The 17527-nt window shown below is 37.3% G+C and overlaps 1 protein-coding gene across 4 annotated transcripts in view; it reads left to right on the top strand.

The window, feature by feature from the left end:
* Nucleotides 1–1332: 1332 nt before the first annotated feature.
* pxnb (paxillin b) overlaps nucleotides 1333–17527 on the top strand; it is a 34327-nt gene continuing 18132 nt past the window's right edge. For 2 of the 4 annotated variants that reach the window (XM_084086515.1, XM_084086514.1), the window contains exon 1: nucleotides 1379–1535. In XM_084086515.1, the coding sequence (XP_083942641.1) occupies nucleotides 1523–1535 (13 nt within the window). In that variant the 5' untranslated portion in view covers nucleotides 1379–1522. Of the gene's footprint in view, nucleotides 1536–17527 lie in introns of all 4 variants that reach the window. The other 2 variants (XM_084086516.1, XM_084086517.1) reach the window with 2 other exon arrangements.

The raw sequence follows: 17527 nt of genomic DNA, 5'->3' as shown, positions 1-17527 counted from the left end.
GTTTTGCCTACATACAGCAATGGGCAAGGGCAGATCAAAATGTACACCACGTGGGTAGATTTACATGTAATCAATTGCTTGATTTTATATATCTTACGTGTGTGCGGATGTGTGAAAGACATTTTTTTTTAATGTTCTTCAGTTTGTGACATGACAAAAACACACACACACACACACACACACACACATACACACACACACGTGATACACGATCTGCTTCCTCTGGCTTTTAGTATTTATTTAATACTATTGCATGATCATTATTCATTCTTCTTTTATCAGACACTTTTATTATAGTATTTAAATGAGATAGAAATATAATTTATTTATGTATGCACATTCACACAATACATACAGAGTGTTATGCATTGCATTAGATCAAGTGTCTCAAATGCTGCAGGATATTTTCTCTTCACTAACTTCATTGACACTTAAAACACGATGAAGAACAATGTGGTTACACTATTTCAATGGCCCACTTTAGACATTCTACCAACTATAAGTAACTTTGCAACTACATGTCAACTAGTATTAGTCGATTTGTCTGCTTAATACCTGCTAACACTTTGATGCCCCCCCAAAAGACATTCTACTGACTATAAGCAACTTTGCAACTACATGCCTGAAAAGTGCCTACTGAAAAGAACAATCTATTATTAGGCCTTTTTAAAGGTTGTGTGAATGTGTAGGAGGTCATGGCGGCAAGATAAGTAGCAGGATACATGTATTGATGAACTATTGTGGTTTTGACACCTCTTAACAAGTGATCACATCTCTACCGAAGCAGGCCTTAAGCATCTGTGCATGACTTCATTAGACAGTTTCACACCGGAACAGCTCAGACATATTGTAAAATGTAAGATTAATGATTATAAAGTAAATGAATAACTGATATTTCAGATGTATAAATGAATATGATAAGAAATATGAGGGATACATTTTGTAACATAATAAAATAAATCAGAAAAGATGTACTTTCATACTAATATTACAACATTACCCCTCGGTTTCACAGACAAGGTTTAAGCTGAAATGCATGTTTAAGCTGTTTTGACTGAAAGCGACTTGCACTGAGATATCATAATATCTCAGTGTCATTGTTTTGTCTCAAGATGCAACAGTAATGTTTTTTTTCTTCTTCTAAGACACCCTTTATAAAAGCAACTTAAATGTCCTAATTGAACTACTGCCTAATTCTGGCTTAATCTAAGCCCTGTCTGTGAAACCAGGCCTATATGATATAGATGGTCAGTGAGAACGTTAGAAATAAACAAATCGTTCTCATGTTTCCATTGCCGCCGGTGTGGCGCTCTTCGTCCAGCAGAGGTCGCTGCAGTGAAGTGAGTTTCCCTGTTCTGTGATCAGTGTGATGTTTCGGGGGTCCAGTCCTGTCCAGCAGTCACACACACCAGCGTCTAGAACAGCAGGAAAAACTTCAGCACAGACTCGTCTTCTGAAACGAGCTCTACACATCGTCTTCAGAGTCGGATTAGGAGCAGAGCACTTCTGGAAGCGCGCGAACATGGACGATCTAGGTAAAACACTCATATTCCCACATGTTGTTTCCAGACAGACACAAACATAGCGGAAAAATAAGAGGCAGAGGGAGAGAGAGGCTAACTACAGTAGCCAGTGAGCTAACGCACAAGAGCAGTGATACAAAGTAATACTTTCTCCGAACGCGACGTCATATTGATACAGTGTAACTCTTGACGTTCCATCCCGCAGAACGCGCTATTAGTGTCTGTTACAGTTACAATATTAGACTATCATGTGTCAAGAAAAAAGAATACTGAGGTTGACTGTACGCTGTATCCTCCCTTTGGGAAACATCATAACATCAGTCATTAAATAGTTATTAATCTCTTTTAAATGATGCTGCTTATTTGAAATCTCGCTAGTGCGCATTGTTTGTCATTAATTCAATATTTCTTTCCTTCATACATTCAGTCCGAGCCAAAAAGCGTGGTTGGCATGAGTCAAGTCAAAGTTTATCAGTAATCGCAGGTTGTAGCTTCAGAGATGAGAAGAAAGTGCAAATAGGATCACAGATATGAGCTTATAAAGTAAACATAATAAAGATAAAAGATAATATTTTTATTATTAGCTGTGCGCCTTTGTTTGTGTATGAGATTATAAACGTTCAAATGTGTATCAGCGATCAGAATAGCACATTTGACAGATATGCGGTGTGTAGTTCAATATGAGTGTGCACAGATGGACCTTTGCAGTATAAAATGAGTGATTATAATCTGAGTGTTTGATGAGACTGATGATGAGCAGGACCACATGGAACATTTGTGTGAAATTCTGCAGAATTGGAATTCATTTTCAAGTAGCTTATTATTCAGTATTTTTGTCTAATTCGATGAAGCATTCCAATTAGAACTCCATTCGATTGATTTGAACGTGTTTAAATCCACAGAATTCTATTAAAGATTAAGAAAATCTCTAATATAAATAAAATCTCAGGCCTTCTGATGAGTTTTCACAGAACTATCAAGCCCTTCATCTTAACCTGAATGATTTGAGAGAGTATTTGCTGATTTGTTTGTATTCAGAGCTGACTTGGTTTTGAGTGATTGATTGTATATAAATAATTTGAAGATGAGAGATGTGAGTTGTCAGCTGTGTTTGTGTTGATTTTGTGATGCTGTTTATGAACTGTTGGGGGTATTCCAGAAAGCAGGTTATGTGACACACCCGGATAAGTTTACTCATAGTGAACGGATAACTTCAACTTTCATTAAAAAAAAAAAAAAAAAAAAACGTAGATAACTTTCAGGGTAGTTTGTTTCTGAGGTATTCAGCACATGATGAGGCTTCGGTGAGCATAACAGATTTCACACAATATTATTATATAGTTATATATATTATAACATAACATAAAGCAATGTTATTTCCCTCTAATTTATTTATCTTATTTTATTCTCTTCTCACACATCGTAGATGTGCATTCAAAATGTTTGTTTTTTTACAAACAAATCTTCCACGTTTCACAACAAATGTGGAAGTAAAATGTAAAAACAAAAAATAAACTTGTACAGCCATATTATCTTTGAAAACACAAACTGTTTTTTTTTTAGGTAAATCCATCTCTTTTTTATTTATTTATATATTTAGCATCAAACAAACAAATTAATTATTATTCAAAGTAATAAAAAACTGATTAAAGAAAGATTAAAATATAAGATTAAAACATTTTCCAAAACTGCCCAGTAGGTGGCGATATGCAGTGCACTAAGAATGTAAATAGCCATTGAACAAAAGAAAAAAAGAAGTATGGCACACTTCTTCTTAGGCTGCGTACGAACACTTAAAAATCCTGTCTTCGGAGGACGCATTCCAATGTAGGAAGGCATCAGGACACGTCCGAATCCAATGTGAGCTTCACTCCCTGTCACCAGTAACTCTGAGTTTCATACTGAACTTAATCCAGGCCGTGGTTTTGGAACCTGCATACCTCGAGTAAGAAGGTTTGGGTGAATAAACTGAGAGTTCAGGGTATATGTGAAAGAAAGTTAACCTTGCTTTCTGGAATAGCTCTCAGATCAGATAATAACTGGCTGATCTCCATGTGGAGGGGCGTGTCCTGTTGGGGATAAAGTGACTCCGCCCACCGCCGACTGCTGCGGCCCATCTGTGACATAAAGCACATTAGCTTTGCTTCAGGACTGAATTGGGCACAACAAAGTACCAAAATGGTGTATTGTACTAACCTCTGGTTTCACAGACAAGGTTTAAGCCTAGTCCTACACTAAAATGCATGTTTGAGCTGTTTTAAAATAAAGCAACTTGCACTAATATCTTAAAATATGTCAGTGCCATTGTTTTGTCTCACATCAGTAATGTTTTATTCTAAGACGCATTTATAAAAGCTACTTAAATGTCCTAATTTAACTAATGCCGAAGCCTGGCTTAATCTAAGCCCTGTCTCTGACACCAGGCCTAAATGTTCTTAAAGTCAAACACAAAATTGATCAAACATGCAAATATTTTACCATGCCATTGGCTGAAAAGGAAAACGAACCATTTTGTAAATGCATAAACAATAGCACATGGAACAAACACTGGGTTAATTACTATATTAGTGTTTTAGGCACATTACCACACTGATTGGATACACAACCAAAAGACATGAGTTGGAAAAGCTTATTTCTTGTTCTATCCAAACTATGCATCGTCTTTTATCACATGGCTTTCGTTCTTATTGGTCATTTGCAGCATTCAGCGGTCAGATATTTTCTAAATGATGACCGTTGTCCAGAGCGACGCTATAACAGACCACTCATCCGGTCAGTGTTTCCTACATAGCCTTCTGTGTCTCCGCTGTTTCTACAAATAAGATAAAGGAATAATTTGATCTGTAAATTTGATCATTTGAACTGTACAGCAACGGCAAGGTCATGGGTTCGATTCATGCAATGCAACTAATAATAAGCCTTGAATGCAACGAAAGTCACTTTGGATAAAATGCATAAATATTTTTGTTAACTTACACTTTAAGTTGTAAGTGGGATAATGTGAAGTTAGACAATCATTATCACGTAAGTGTTTTGCAATAATGACTGGTTGAATGTGCATTATCATAACAGTACTTTAGCAAACCGCACTAATAACTTGACATCTGAAGAAGGAGATGTTTGATGATGGTAGTTCAGTTCATGTTGTTTCTTTTGGGCTGGAGAAAGAGGCGATTGTCTTCCGAGCAGGGTTGCGTCCCGGTGTGTCTGGAAGAGCCCGGGTGACAGGCGAGCACATGCCGTCAGTGAGTTTGGACATGATGGTGTGAGTACGGGGAAATCCAGTGCCTGTGTTTGGAGTGGGGGAGGAACTGAACTGACTCACTCGAGGGTCAAAGGGCGAATGAGAGGAGTTTTTCCAACCAGCTGCTCACAGTGGAATGCTTTATTAGCTTTGTTAGAGGCGATCAGTGTTTCGGATTTAGAATTGGCCTGTTGATGAGGTCAAATGTGTGACACTTATGCAGGGCCCTATGAAATCCTTTTTTTCTCTGCTGGACAGATGAATGTGTATTTAAATTGGGTCATTTATGTAGTAGAAATGTGAAATTATTTTAGAAGTTGGTGCCTTCTAGACTGAGAAAAGCCAGAAAATGTATTTTTGGCTCATGTGGATGAAAGACAACAACTCCCAGAATGCACTTGCTTCGCTGCCCTACGAGGACACTCCCAAGCCACGCCTCCCGGTTACAGAGGGCAGTGTCGGAAGAAATGACACAGCTAGGCTACTAGTCGACTCGAAACTGAAAAGACGGCGTTTTATCGTGAGATCCCCCTATGGGCGGGTTGAAGACATGCGGGACGAGCTCCTCCTACTGGCTGGAGTCTCTCGCCTCTGGACAGAAGAGCCTCTGATGACGATAAATGACGATTTTTGCGTCATCTGAGGTTTTTTTCCAGACACACAATACAGAAATCTCTCGTCTCAGGGGGACATGAGGGAGGGAAGCACGTCATTCCAAAATACTACCGGGTTTCTACTGATACAAAGCTTAATGCTAATCCCTTTAAATTCCAATAACTAAAATGAATGTCATTGACAATCAATTAAATTAATAAAACTTTAACAATTTAAAAGTTTATTCATATTTAAACAATAAAAGGGCCCCATGAAATGTCTTTTATGTCTTCTATGTTGTTTCTGGATCCTATGTTTTATGATTTAACACAAATTTATTACCAAAAATGATGGAAATCAAATGAATGCATACAATCTTGATTAAACTTTTAAAATGTAATCAAATTAAATTTGCACCATTTTTTAAATTTTTGGCAAACAAAGTGCTGCACAACCAATGTTTACATGTGATATAAACAACTGTGATATTCCTTAAAAACAATAAAGTTTTATTATTATTAATTATCATTACTTTGAGAAGTACATTCTTCAGTAGTAATATATTTCTTTCAGAATTTCTTTAAGTCAGACCTAACTTTCATTTTGATGGTTTGTCGTGAAGACCTTTAAGTTCCCTTGTGTATGTGATATGACGATAGTTTTACCAAATGAATTGTGAAGTGGAGATGAAGTTCATGACCTCTTATAGTGAGACGGCAGATGCTGAAAACACCTTCGAGGTCGTTATTTTAGGTAGTTTGACACGCTATCTTTTGTAGAGTAAAACCCATCCCCCCCCCCCCCCCCCACACACACACACATGACCACACCATCCCCACATTTTTTTTTTCAATTCGCCTCTGCATATAAACCTCAGTGTTCTCGTACTCACACAAGAGGTTGTTGCGGTCACGCAGGTGCACAATGAGGGTGTTGTTCGAGCAAATGCAGTTTCTCATCTGGGCCTCATTGGACAAGTCGTCAAGGTAGTAATTTGTGGAGAATCACAGAACAATACTGATTTGTCTGTTAAAGTATTTAAAGAATGTGGCTTTGGCCCACTCAACCACTGCCTGGGAACCGTAAACGCTTGATCATTTCTATTGGGCAAGGTAACACTCGTCTATGGTTTATTTAAATAAGATATTTAATTCGTTTTAATCAGAGTTTCTTCCAACATGGTTGTTTGAGAAATTAAAAGCTACACACTCCATCAGAAGAACTGTTGCCAAACATATAACGTTAGAAACATAATAATCACTGCAATAATGATCCAATCATAGAGTGATTACTGTGATCAAAGTTGAATTGTCAGCATCATTACTGGCACATGATGCTTCAGAAATCATTTTAATTTGAGTTCTAATCATACCATTTTTTTTCCAGGATTATTTAATGAATAGAAAGTTCAAAAGAACAGCTTTTATTTTAAATAGAATTTTTAAACTAATCTTTACAGTCACTTTTGATCAATTTTATGCATTCTTTCTGAAAAGTATTAATATAAATATATTTTTTAAAATCTTACTGACCCTAAACCTTTGCATGGTAGGGTGTGTAATTTTTATTTTCAGTTTAAATGGTATTCAGAAGCATTGCAAACACACACAACTCACCCATCCTCGCATCAATCGCATGGCTGAAATTTTGTTTATAGATAAGTATTACACATATCTGTGATCGCAGGGATATTACACATATCTATAGATAAGTATTCACAATCTGTGTGCATAGAAAAAGTGCTTGTCACTGGAATGGTTTCGCTTTGTGCTGGTTAGGACACAGTGTGAGGAAAAGGGAGGATTAGAAAAGTATCATGGCAGTGACTCCGACACAGACTAAATCAGTTTCCCCTCCCAACACACACACACACTGTTCCATGGCCCAACCTGCCCTCAGACCAAGGCTTCAGGGTCCGCCTCACTTCCTCAGGAAACAGTGGAGAAAGGAAGTGGCTTTGTGTTGAGCTCTATATGGCCACACTTTTAACCCACTCAAGAAATACAGAGCCTCTAGATTAGTCAGAGCAGTGCTAGTATGTCCTTTAAAGGCATAAGTCCACCTGAAAAATAACTTTCTGTCATCATTTACTCATGATGTTCAAAATCCTGTATGGCTTTCTTTCTTCTTTGGAACAAAAAAGGAGATATTTGAAAGAATGTTGGGGTCCAAACAACATTGTATGGACAAAAGAACACCAAAACATTTTTAGGGCAACATTTGTTTGTGTTTCACAAAAGTAAGAAAGACATGAGGGTGAATAAATGATACAAAACAATAGGGCTATACATAATGAATTCCAATAAAACCGAAATTGTGATATGGTTCAGTGTGATTATCAAATCGCAAAGGCTGCAATTTAATTAAATAATAATATGCGCTGCATGTTTCAGAGTGAAGCGCGGCACTGTGTTCATTTACACTGTTTTCATCGTCTCAAAGCCTCTCAGATTGCAGTAAATGCTGCTCCACAATGAACCCCCATTTTCATCTGCTCTTTTTTTAACATGCATTTGAAACGCAACATGCGGCAAGTCTTCCCAAACTTGTAATGAGAAGTATTTTATATATATTTGATATATTGATAAATACTTATCAACAAAATATATTCTTTAAGGGATCCCCGCGATTTTCCGTCAAAATAAAAATTTAATGGTTTAACGTTTGAAAATAAAGAAATTAAGATGGTTATAAATGATAATATTCTAATTTTACAGTTTTATGTAAAATAAAATATTTTATTATTAAATTTAGTAATTATTATTTAATAATTTAGGAATAATAATGATAAAAAATATTATTATTATTTTAGCCATATACAAATATAATACAATTTTGGCCTAATTGTGCAGCTCTACAAATAAGCACAGTAGATCTGGCTTTTTTTTTTTTTTCGCGTTTTAAATCGTGATCACTTTTTTTTTTTTTTTTTTTTAAACTCAATTACATTTTTTTCCCCACAAAATCGTGCAAGCCCACATTATAACTCATAAAAGTTCCCTATTTGACTTGAATGCCAAGTTTTCTGAAGCCATCTGGCGCCTTGTGTGAGAAACATGAACATTCATTGCGTCAGGCTTGAGGTCAGCGATGCCAAACATACAGCGTCATGTTATTTGATTGTTTGAAAACTATTTTCAGTTTTTCCTCTCTCATATCGATTAGTTTCAGTCCTCATCATCAAAAGCATTTTTAGGGAATTATAATCTTAGATTGCTGGGAAGTGCATTCACACACAAGTCACACACATATCGCACACACATCTGAAACAAGGGCTTTTTATGTGTGCCATTAAACAAGGCACGCAGAATCCTCGACGTTTAACTTAATAAAGTTACCAGCTTTTATCAGTGGAGAGTCTTTTGACTCATAATATTCCAGAGTATTGGCCTATCTGTTCTAAATTACGATAATGGCGGGCGCTGAAGGGGCGATCAAAGCCAGACTTTGCCATGTGTTTTCCTGCTGTTATGAGGTGATTTAGATGAAAACGCTCGGACGCGTCCCTCTCTGCTGGCCTTTTCTTTCTCTGTTTCCTTCAACCTCTTTTTCGATGCCCCGCTCCCCCTCTCCCTCCTTGGCAGGGCGTCTGGCCTGAGACACAGCGGTGATTGTTTTCCTGATGGCCTTGGATGTTCCAGAACTCGTAGTTACAGCAGAATTCTTCCCACATGAGTGGATTTGGGAGATACTCCCTGTTAGCGCTGCCTGTGTAAAATGTTCCACTGGACACATAATGCTCATCAAAGGTGTGTGTGAGATCCACAGAAATGTGCAGATGTTACATTCGTCCATCGTGGTCGACAGAATCACATGCGAGTCCACGGCACGCATACAGAAAGCTCACCGGGACTGAAACCAAGTTCTTCACACACATTTATTTTTTTTAAATATATTTTGATTAACTTTTAATTAGGGCTGCGCAATATATCGAAATATCGCAAATGTATATCGCGATATGCATATCGCAACCGCTTGCAATAACTGGGTCATGATCAAAAGACAAAGAGAAAATCACTCACTTCTCTCGGCTGAATAACTTTTGTAGCTTTAATAAGAATCAGTACATATTTAATTCATACAGTGAAAACTAAGCAGTGTTTTATTTTTACATTTGATTATTCAGTTTCTGTTGTGAAATAACCCTAATGTAGGATAACCTGAACCCCTAAACCCGGTGGTTTACACTGATGTTAAAATAACACTTCTTATGCCACAGTAAAACACTGATGTTCACTGTCAGAAGTTGTAGGGATGTTTTCTTGTCACAAAAAGAATGTGAAACACATATGCAGGTTATATAATTTTTTATACTATTCGTTTTTTTATGAAAACCAAAATTTACCCACACTTTCGATTTGAAAGAAGACGGCGCGTCGTGTGCAACCGGTTGTGATGGTGAAGCCATTTTCATTTGAATTTGCTGTTGAATGCACGACAACAAAGCACCGCAACAAGCGCCACCTTGTGGATGTAATACGCAAATGTCTGAGTAAACTCCGAGAAAACCAATGGAGAAAACCCGAAAGTAAAACAGATAATTTTATAATTAAATATTGCAATACTTTGCGCTACTGTATCGATATAATTGCGTGCGCAAAATATCGCGATACTGAACAGAATACATTTTTTCCCCCAACACTAGCCGTTCATGTGTGAGACACTGGAAAAGACGCGTAACGGTCAAAGACGTCCATCAAACGCATGTTTACATAGTGTGAATGGCCATTAGGAAGTCATTTTTAATTAGCTAATCAGAATGATAAAATCAGTTAAATATTGCATTTCTTCATGTTTATTAAGCAAGCTTAAGCAGATTGTTTAATCCAAATTAATTTATGAATGAGTAATCATGAGCATAATGTCACGTAATCTCTGATTATTCTCTATTACCAGTTTTTGTGGGGTGTTTGTGGTCTGTGTGGGTCTTTTCCAGGTTTAACCCGTTGAACTGAGATAGGGAGTCAGTCAGCGCTTATCTAAATAACCATCCAATCAGATCTGACCTGCGTGTGCGCGTACGAGTCGGTTGGATGTTCTCACTTCTGTGTTTACGTAGGTGTCAGGAATAGACAAGGGACCCCCGTCTGCTTGGCTTGAAGTCCCGTTGGGAAGAGCTTTTATTTTGGGTGCCAAGTGTCAACTTTCTACAGGGGTGGGGTCGGGTACTTGAGATTTCTCTCTAAAATATCTGTCAATCCTCTCCTTTTACACATTTCATGCTTTCAGTCATGCTCTCTCTTCCACGACCCCCCTCCGCTTGTCTCGTTTCTTCTCTTGTTGCTCCTGGCTGTCTTGTAACTAAAGCTGTCTTTCTCTGTTGTTTCTTTTGTGACCTGTCCTGCAGTCATCCTGCTGGCCCCCTCGCTCACCCCCCTCTTGCCTCTCTGTTATAAATATCAGAGTAAGTTTGGTTAGAGGGTATAGAGTTTCCTTTGGTGAGGTCGCCAGCTTTGGCCTCTGGTCTCCAGTCATAAACAGGCAGAGTTTAGCCTCTTCTGACCTGCAGGAGAACACTGGTTACACTGACCAGGACTTAAATGGGACCTAACATGCCATTTTTTTATTTATTTAAATCTTTATATTGTTTTTTTTTTACTCTGCTAGAACAGGTTTTCACACTTGAATGTTCAAAAAACACATTATTTTCGTGACCCTGGACCACAAAACCAGTCACATGGGTCACTTTTCTGAAATTGAGATTCATACATAAACTGAAAGCTGCATAAATAAGCTTACCATTGATGTATGGTTTGTTAGAATAGGACAATATTTGGTTGAGATACAACTATTTGAAAATCTGGAATCTGAGGGTGCAAAAATTCGAAACATTGAGAAAATCTCCTTTAAAGTTGTGCATTTATGTTGGCGATTGTGCTGCATTCACTCAAAAAAATAAATGTTTTATATATTTACGGTAGGAAATTTACAAAATATCTTCATGGAACATGATCTTTACTTAATATCCTAATGATTTTTGGCATAAAATAAAAATTTATAATTTTGACCCATACAATGTATTGTTGGCTATTGCCACAAATATCCCCGTGCGACTCGAGACTGGTGACGTGATCCAGGGTCACATATTATCCATTGTTGCAGCTAAGGTTATACACCATAGAATAGTAGAACTGGCATAGTGGTTTGTTCTTCCTTTAATCGAGACATTTATTTTATCAACTTGATGGCGGGTAATAAAATAAATATCTCAGAAAGATCATATATCGTATAAACAAAATGTCGTTTTTCTAAGTTGAATTTCATAAAATGTTTTATTTTATTTTATTGTTTGCTGAATCTGCCATGCAATAGCTTGTCAAAGTGCATTTGTGATCGGCGTCTTAAAAAGCAACACGATTATCCTGCTTGCACACACATGATGCTTTCAGATGCTGGGTGTCAAGGAGTTGTCCGGAGTTCTGTCGCTGTTTAACCATTAGGGCTGGGTTTCTGGACTGTAGTGCTTTCACGGTTTCTGGTATTTTTAAATATAGGTGGGTGGGATCGCAACACTGAAATGAACACCAGCCATTGTGAGGCCGTTTGCGCTACATTCCTCTGCCGTGTCACAGTTCAGCCCACACGCCCCTCTCTCTCTCTCTCTCTCTCTCTCTCTCTCTCTCTCTCTCTCTCTCTCTCTCTCTCCTCTATAGTGTTTCTGTGGCGGCTCCCTGATGGAATGTGTGGAATTCTTTCCTCAGATTCTGAGTATGAAGCGATAAAGTGGTTAACAACCTCATAAAGGAGTAATACGATTAGAATCGAGAAGACCAAGACTCTCTGCATCACTTTATACTGTGTGTTCCCTGTTCAGAAGATATCAGTGTCACACCTGGCCTCTATTCAACTGATGTGCATTTGTATAACCTTTCATATTGACTGCTTTTTATAAACCTCTCTCAGCTCTTAGTTTTATATGATCAGATTATGCTCAGCAATGCAGAAGAATGTAACTATGATAATAAGAAATGTGTCTTCCATGTGTGACCCTGGACCACAAAACCAGTCACATGGGTCACTTTTTTTGAAATTGAGATGCAAACATCATCTGAAAGCTGCATAAATAAGCTTACCATTGATGTATGGTTTGTTAGAATATGGCAATATTTGGTCGAGATACAACTATTGAAAATGTGGAATCTGAGGGTGCAAAAAAATCGAAACCTTGAGAAAATCATCTTTAACGTTGTCCATTTATGTTGGCGATTGTGCTGCATTCACTCACAAAAATAAATGTTTTATATATTAACGGTAGAAAATTTACAAAATATCTTCATGGAACATGATCTTTACCTAATATCCTAATGATTTTTGGCATAAAAGAAAAATCGATAATTTTGACCCTTACAATGTATTGTTGGCTATTGCCACAAATATACCCGTGCGACTCGAGACTGGTGACGTGATCCAGGGTCACATATAGATACACATGTGAATTAGAATTGTGAGTAGCCAATCACTGTATGTGAAAGACATTTTGTGTCTCTTTTTGTTTTCCAAAGAAGAAAGAAAATCATACTGGTTTGGAATGACATAAATAGATAAATAGATATCGACAGAATGAATTGTCATGTTTGGGTGAACTAAGTTCTATCAGCTGTATCTGCGATAAGCTGTTAAATACCACAGACACTAATTTTGTTGTAAACTTGTTAACATTACACGTCTATGGGGCAATACATTTTTATTGAACGCGTTTTTGTTTGTATTCATATTCTGCTGCATGTCAGAGTTGTTTAACCCAAAATATTTCAGTGAAAGTACTGTAGTTTGACATTTAGTAACCTCAGGACCCTGTTGATTTCTTCAAAAGTGTAATCTTCCACTAGTTCAGCTTGTTGAGTGTGGACTGCTGTTCTGCTGTGGATTAAGTTTAAGTTTGGCTTCACTCCTCTGTTTGCATTCATAATCACATTAACTAACCACTAGGTTGTTCTCTCCATAAACAGCAGCGTTAAATGAGTTCTCAGACCCTCCCTGACACGCAGTAAATCCCTGACTCCACACTGCCTCCTGCCGGGGAGTTCAGGACTGCGTGTCAATGAAGCGGTCACAGTGCATTTAACACTTACAGGTGAAACTCGGAAAATTAGAATATCGTGTAAAAGTTCGTGTTTTTCAGTAATTCAAATTAAAAGGTGAAACTAATAAATCTTAAAATATTTTAAAACTAATATACTTAATATAATATTTAGTATATATAACTATATACATAGGCCTATGCATGCTTATACTTTTCAGAGGGCTGACATTTCTGTATTTAAAATCCTTTTTTTTAATTGATTTCATGTAATATTCTAATTTTCTGAGATTTTGAATTTGGGGTTTTCATAAGCTGTAAGCCATAATCATCAAAATTATAACTTTTGCATGATATTCTAATTTTTTCGAGATTCAGCTGTACAGACAGTTTGCTGTCTTATACAGAGACTAATCTAACAAAATCACCAATATTTAATCTTTAATTTCTCATAGCCTTTTAATTTAAATTTTTTTTTTTTTTAATCTTTTAACATTTACAAATCTGGCAACACCCAAAACAGGATAGCCATGTGGTGCACAGGATATCCTGCCTGTACTCGCACCTCTCTGCCTTTAGTTCCAGTGCACATTATTGTTGAAACATAGAAGTGTGTTTCATCTTTGGACACTTTTGTGGGCTTTTTAACTCTCTAAAAACACACGTCGAACTCTCACTAGTTTATTTATTTTGTCGACTATCAATTTCCAACAGGTGGGAACATTTTGTTATTTTTTATTTTTTTAGTCATGAATATTTTTACTGTAATGTAATTACACACGTCTCAACTCAAATAAAACTACTTTCAATAATATTACCATGAACTGAACTGAATAGGCTTAAATAATGCAAAATTGTTCAATAGTTCAAAAAGTGCCTCTATTATGCTACTTTAAAGGTTCCTCATTTTCTTTTGGGTGTCTCCTACAATAGGTTTATATGCTTCCAAGGTTAAAAAACACTTTGATATAACATAATATAAATTGCACATCACCTCATTTACTAAAGTGTCTGAAAATGGTTTGTTCAAAGATTCAGTCTCTCTAAACCCCTCCTTTCCGAGAGTCTACTCTGCTCTGATTGGTCAGACGGCCCAGTTGTGATTGGTCTACTCTGCTCTGAATGGTCAGATGGCTCAGTCTGTTGTGATTCGTCGACCACTTACAGTGTGTGTCAGAAACCAAACACTCATTAGCTCATCTAAATTTCATCTGTTCCTCAGCTCTTGTTATATAATGATTCGAACAGTAACGATGGGTTTTACCGTATCAATCTCATCAAAGTGGACTTGCGTTGGCAGCAGAAAACAGCGTCTTCTCGACATGAACACAAACCAAACCCTTCCAGTCTCAGATACAACTACAGTGTTTGAGGGCGGGGCAAAGAAGAGCAGAGGTGGACGAAGTACACAACTTCCTTACTTGAGTGAAAGTACAGATACTACTGGTCAAATATTACTCCGTTACAAGTAAAAGTTGTAAAGACCTATTTTTACTCAAGTAAAAGTACAGAAGTACTCGTTTTTAAAAGTACTTGAGTATCAAAAGTAAAAAGTAAATGTCAATGCATTGTTTTATTATTGTTGCATTGTTGTATGTAGCCTAATACTTAAAGTACCGTATGCCTCTGAATCTATGCCTGCATACCTACTCTCATGTCAATATCAAATTTATTTCTAGAGCACAGTTCCAGTAGTGGGATTGAATATGAGATTGAATAAGTCACTCAATAACGTTCCACAATGGTTTCCGACACCCAAATGGCTGTTCCCTCAAATATTGCCCTATTTAAAGTTTTTTGGCTTTTGAATATGTTAGCCTTACTGTTATCTATAAGCTAGTGTGCTCTAAAAAAGTGACAAAATTTGCATTTAGAAGACCAAACCCAACGTTGAAAATGAAAATCAGGTTTATGTCAGAATCCAATGTCAGATTGACGTTGATCTCCAACGTTGGACAGACGTTGTATTGTGGTTGAAAATGAAAATCGGGTTGATGTCAGAAACCAACATCAGTCGGGTTCTGACATCAACCCAACTTTTATTTTCAATCAATATCCAACGTCAATCTGACGTCGGGTTCTGATGTCAATCCGACTTTCATTTCCAACCAAAATGCAACCCCTGCAACCAAAATCATCCACTGACTGATGTTATTTTCTACTCAAGGACCTTGACAGAATTGTAGTGGAGTAAAAAGTACAATATTTGTCTTTCAAATGTAGTGAAGTTAAAGTAAAGTTTCCAGAAAAAATAATACTCAAGTAAAGTACAGATACTCAAAAAGTGTACTTAAGTACAGTACTCAAGTAAATGTACTTTGTTACTGTCCACCTCTGAAGAAGAGCATTGGTTGGCAATATTATGCAAATTTATTACAAACCTATATATGTTCGAGCAAGAAGTGAGACTGGAATTACTGACGACTCATTTTAGGCAGTTCAGAATCTGTTTATCTGCGCTTTGATCTTTGTAACTTTGCAGACCCTTTTCATTCACAAACAGCTATATTACACACTACATGAAAGGTAATTTCCCAATATGCATGCATAAACAAATCATTATGATCGTTTGTTGTAATCTGTGCAGATGCAGTTTTTAAAAGTCTTTTGGTTTCAGCCGGTAATTCACCACATAAAACACACTGATTTCATTATTATTACACTATTACAATATTCATTTCAACTTGTATTTATTATAATCTGGATCATAATTTCTTTGACTTTGGCACGTCACACAACCTGTACATGTTGACATCTGTGTAATTTGACTATCTTTTACCACATAGATGTATTTGTGACTAGTTTGTTTTAGAGCCTGACCGATATGGATTTTTGGGGATTGATACCGATATTAGGGAGTAAAAAAAGTCTGATATCGATATATCGGCCGGTTTTCTTTATGTGTATTATAGTACAGTACCAGTCGAAAGTTTGGACACACTTTCCCATTCATGTGTCCAAACTTTTGCCTGGTACTATGTTTGTACACAGTTTCTACATTTCCTCTTCCGTTTTAAGTTGACAAGTCAGTTAGGTGACGAGTCAGTCGCATTTTATTATTTGCATTGATTTTCCCTGACCCCATCAAACGCACCTGTGATTCATTTTTGGCCGTGACCCACCAGTCATGCATCACTGCATTAGACGGCTATAAAACCATTAGTCATCTCCTCTGCTGCATATAATGCAATGGTTTAGGCATGTGTGGCATTGCCAGTGTATGCGCTCTTGATGGCTGTACTGGTTCTGCTGGGCGCGTGGCACCAGGTGCAGGTCCTCTAGAGCCCTGAAGAATCGCTCAGTTTATTTCCAGTATGTTTGCACTGACTTGCGCGCTGATCTCCATGCTTTAAATAGACAGGCTGTATACTGCACATACTGTGTGTTCCCTGTTCAGAAGAATCCCTGAACAGCAAGGGTTAAACATGGACTTTCCCTGTTTGTGTGTGTGTGTGTGTTTTGTACAAAGGCCTCACACTAGTAGTCTTTACATGCACATTTTGCATGCAGTTTTTTAATTGACCACACCTAATATTTCAGATTGATTTAGGATGCCAGAATTAGTCCCGCAGACGCCGTAGTCCTGCTGACATCAGCACACATGCAGACGTTTCCCAGGAAGAGGCTCCTGGGAGTAAAACACACCCGACTGCCATTTAAGGAGCACTTGCTGTATCTGCTGACTTTCTCACATATTTCGCTTGATGATGTGAAAAGGTCTCCATAAAGTAAGAGCATAAGTTCGACTCATGCTTCTCTTGATCTTACAAACCTTTTAATAGGAAAGCTTCTGCTTATTAATTAATACATTTATTTTGTTTGCAAAGCAAATGAAAAGCATCCAGAAAAGCTTTAATTTCATTCCATGTTTTGTTCATGGTGTAATTCCCATTTTAAATTTTTATGACTGTACTAAAATGTGGAATATAGTCATAAAACGAAACTGTATGTGTTTAAAGTTGTCGGAGCAAGAAAGGGTTAATTGCAAGCCGTCTGCTGTGTGTGCCACCCCTTCTCCGTCTCTCTTCTCACACACACTCACACACTCAGGCTCACACTCAGGTGTGACGGAATACTGGGATACATTCTGGAATGCTCTAAATTCCGTGAGTACACATTTTCTAAGCAACATTAATGCATTAAGCG

The sequence above is a fragment of the Abramis brama genome (assembly GCF_963993115.1).
Source record: "Abramis brama genome assembly, chromosome: 16".
In the NCBI taxonomy this organism is placed as follows: domain Eukaryota; kingdom Metazoa; phylum Chordata; class Actinopteri; order Cypriniformes; family Leuciscidae; genus Abramis; species Abramis brama.
The sequence above is the reverse complement of the archived record's forward strand: the minus strand, read 5'-3'. Positions and strand labels throughout refer to the sequence as shown.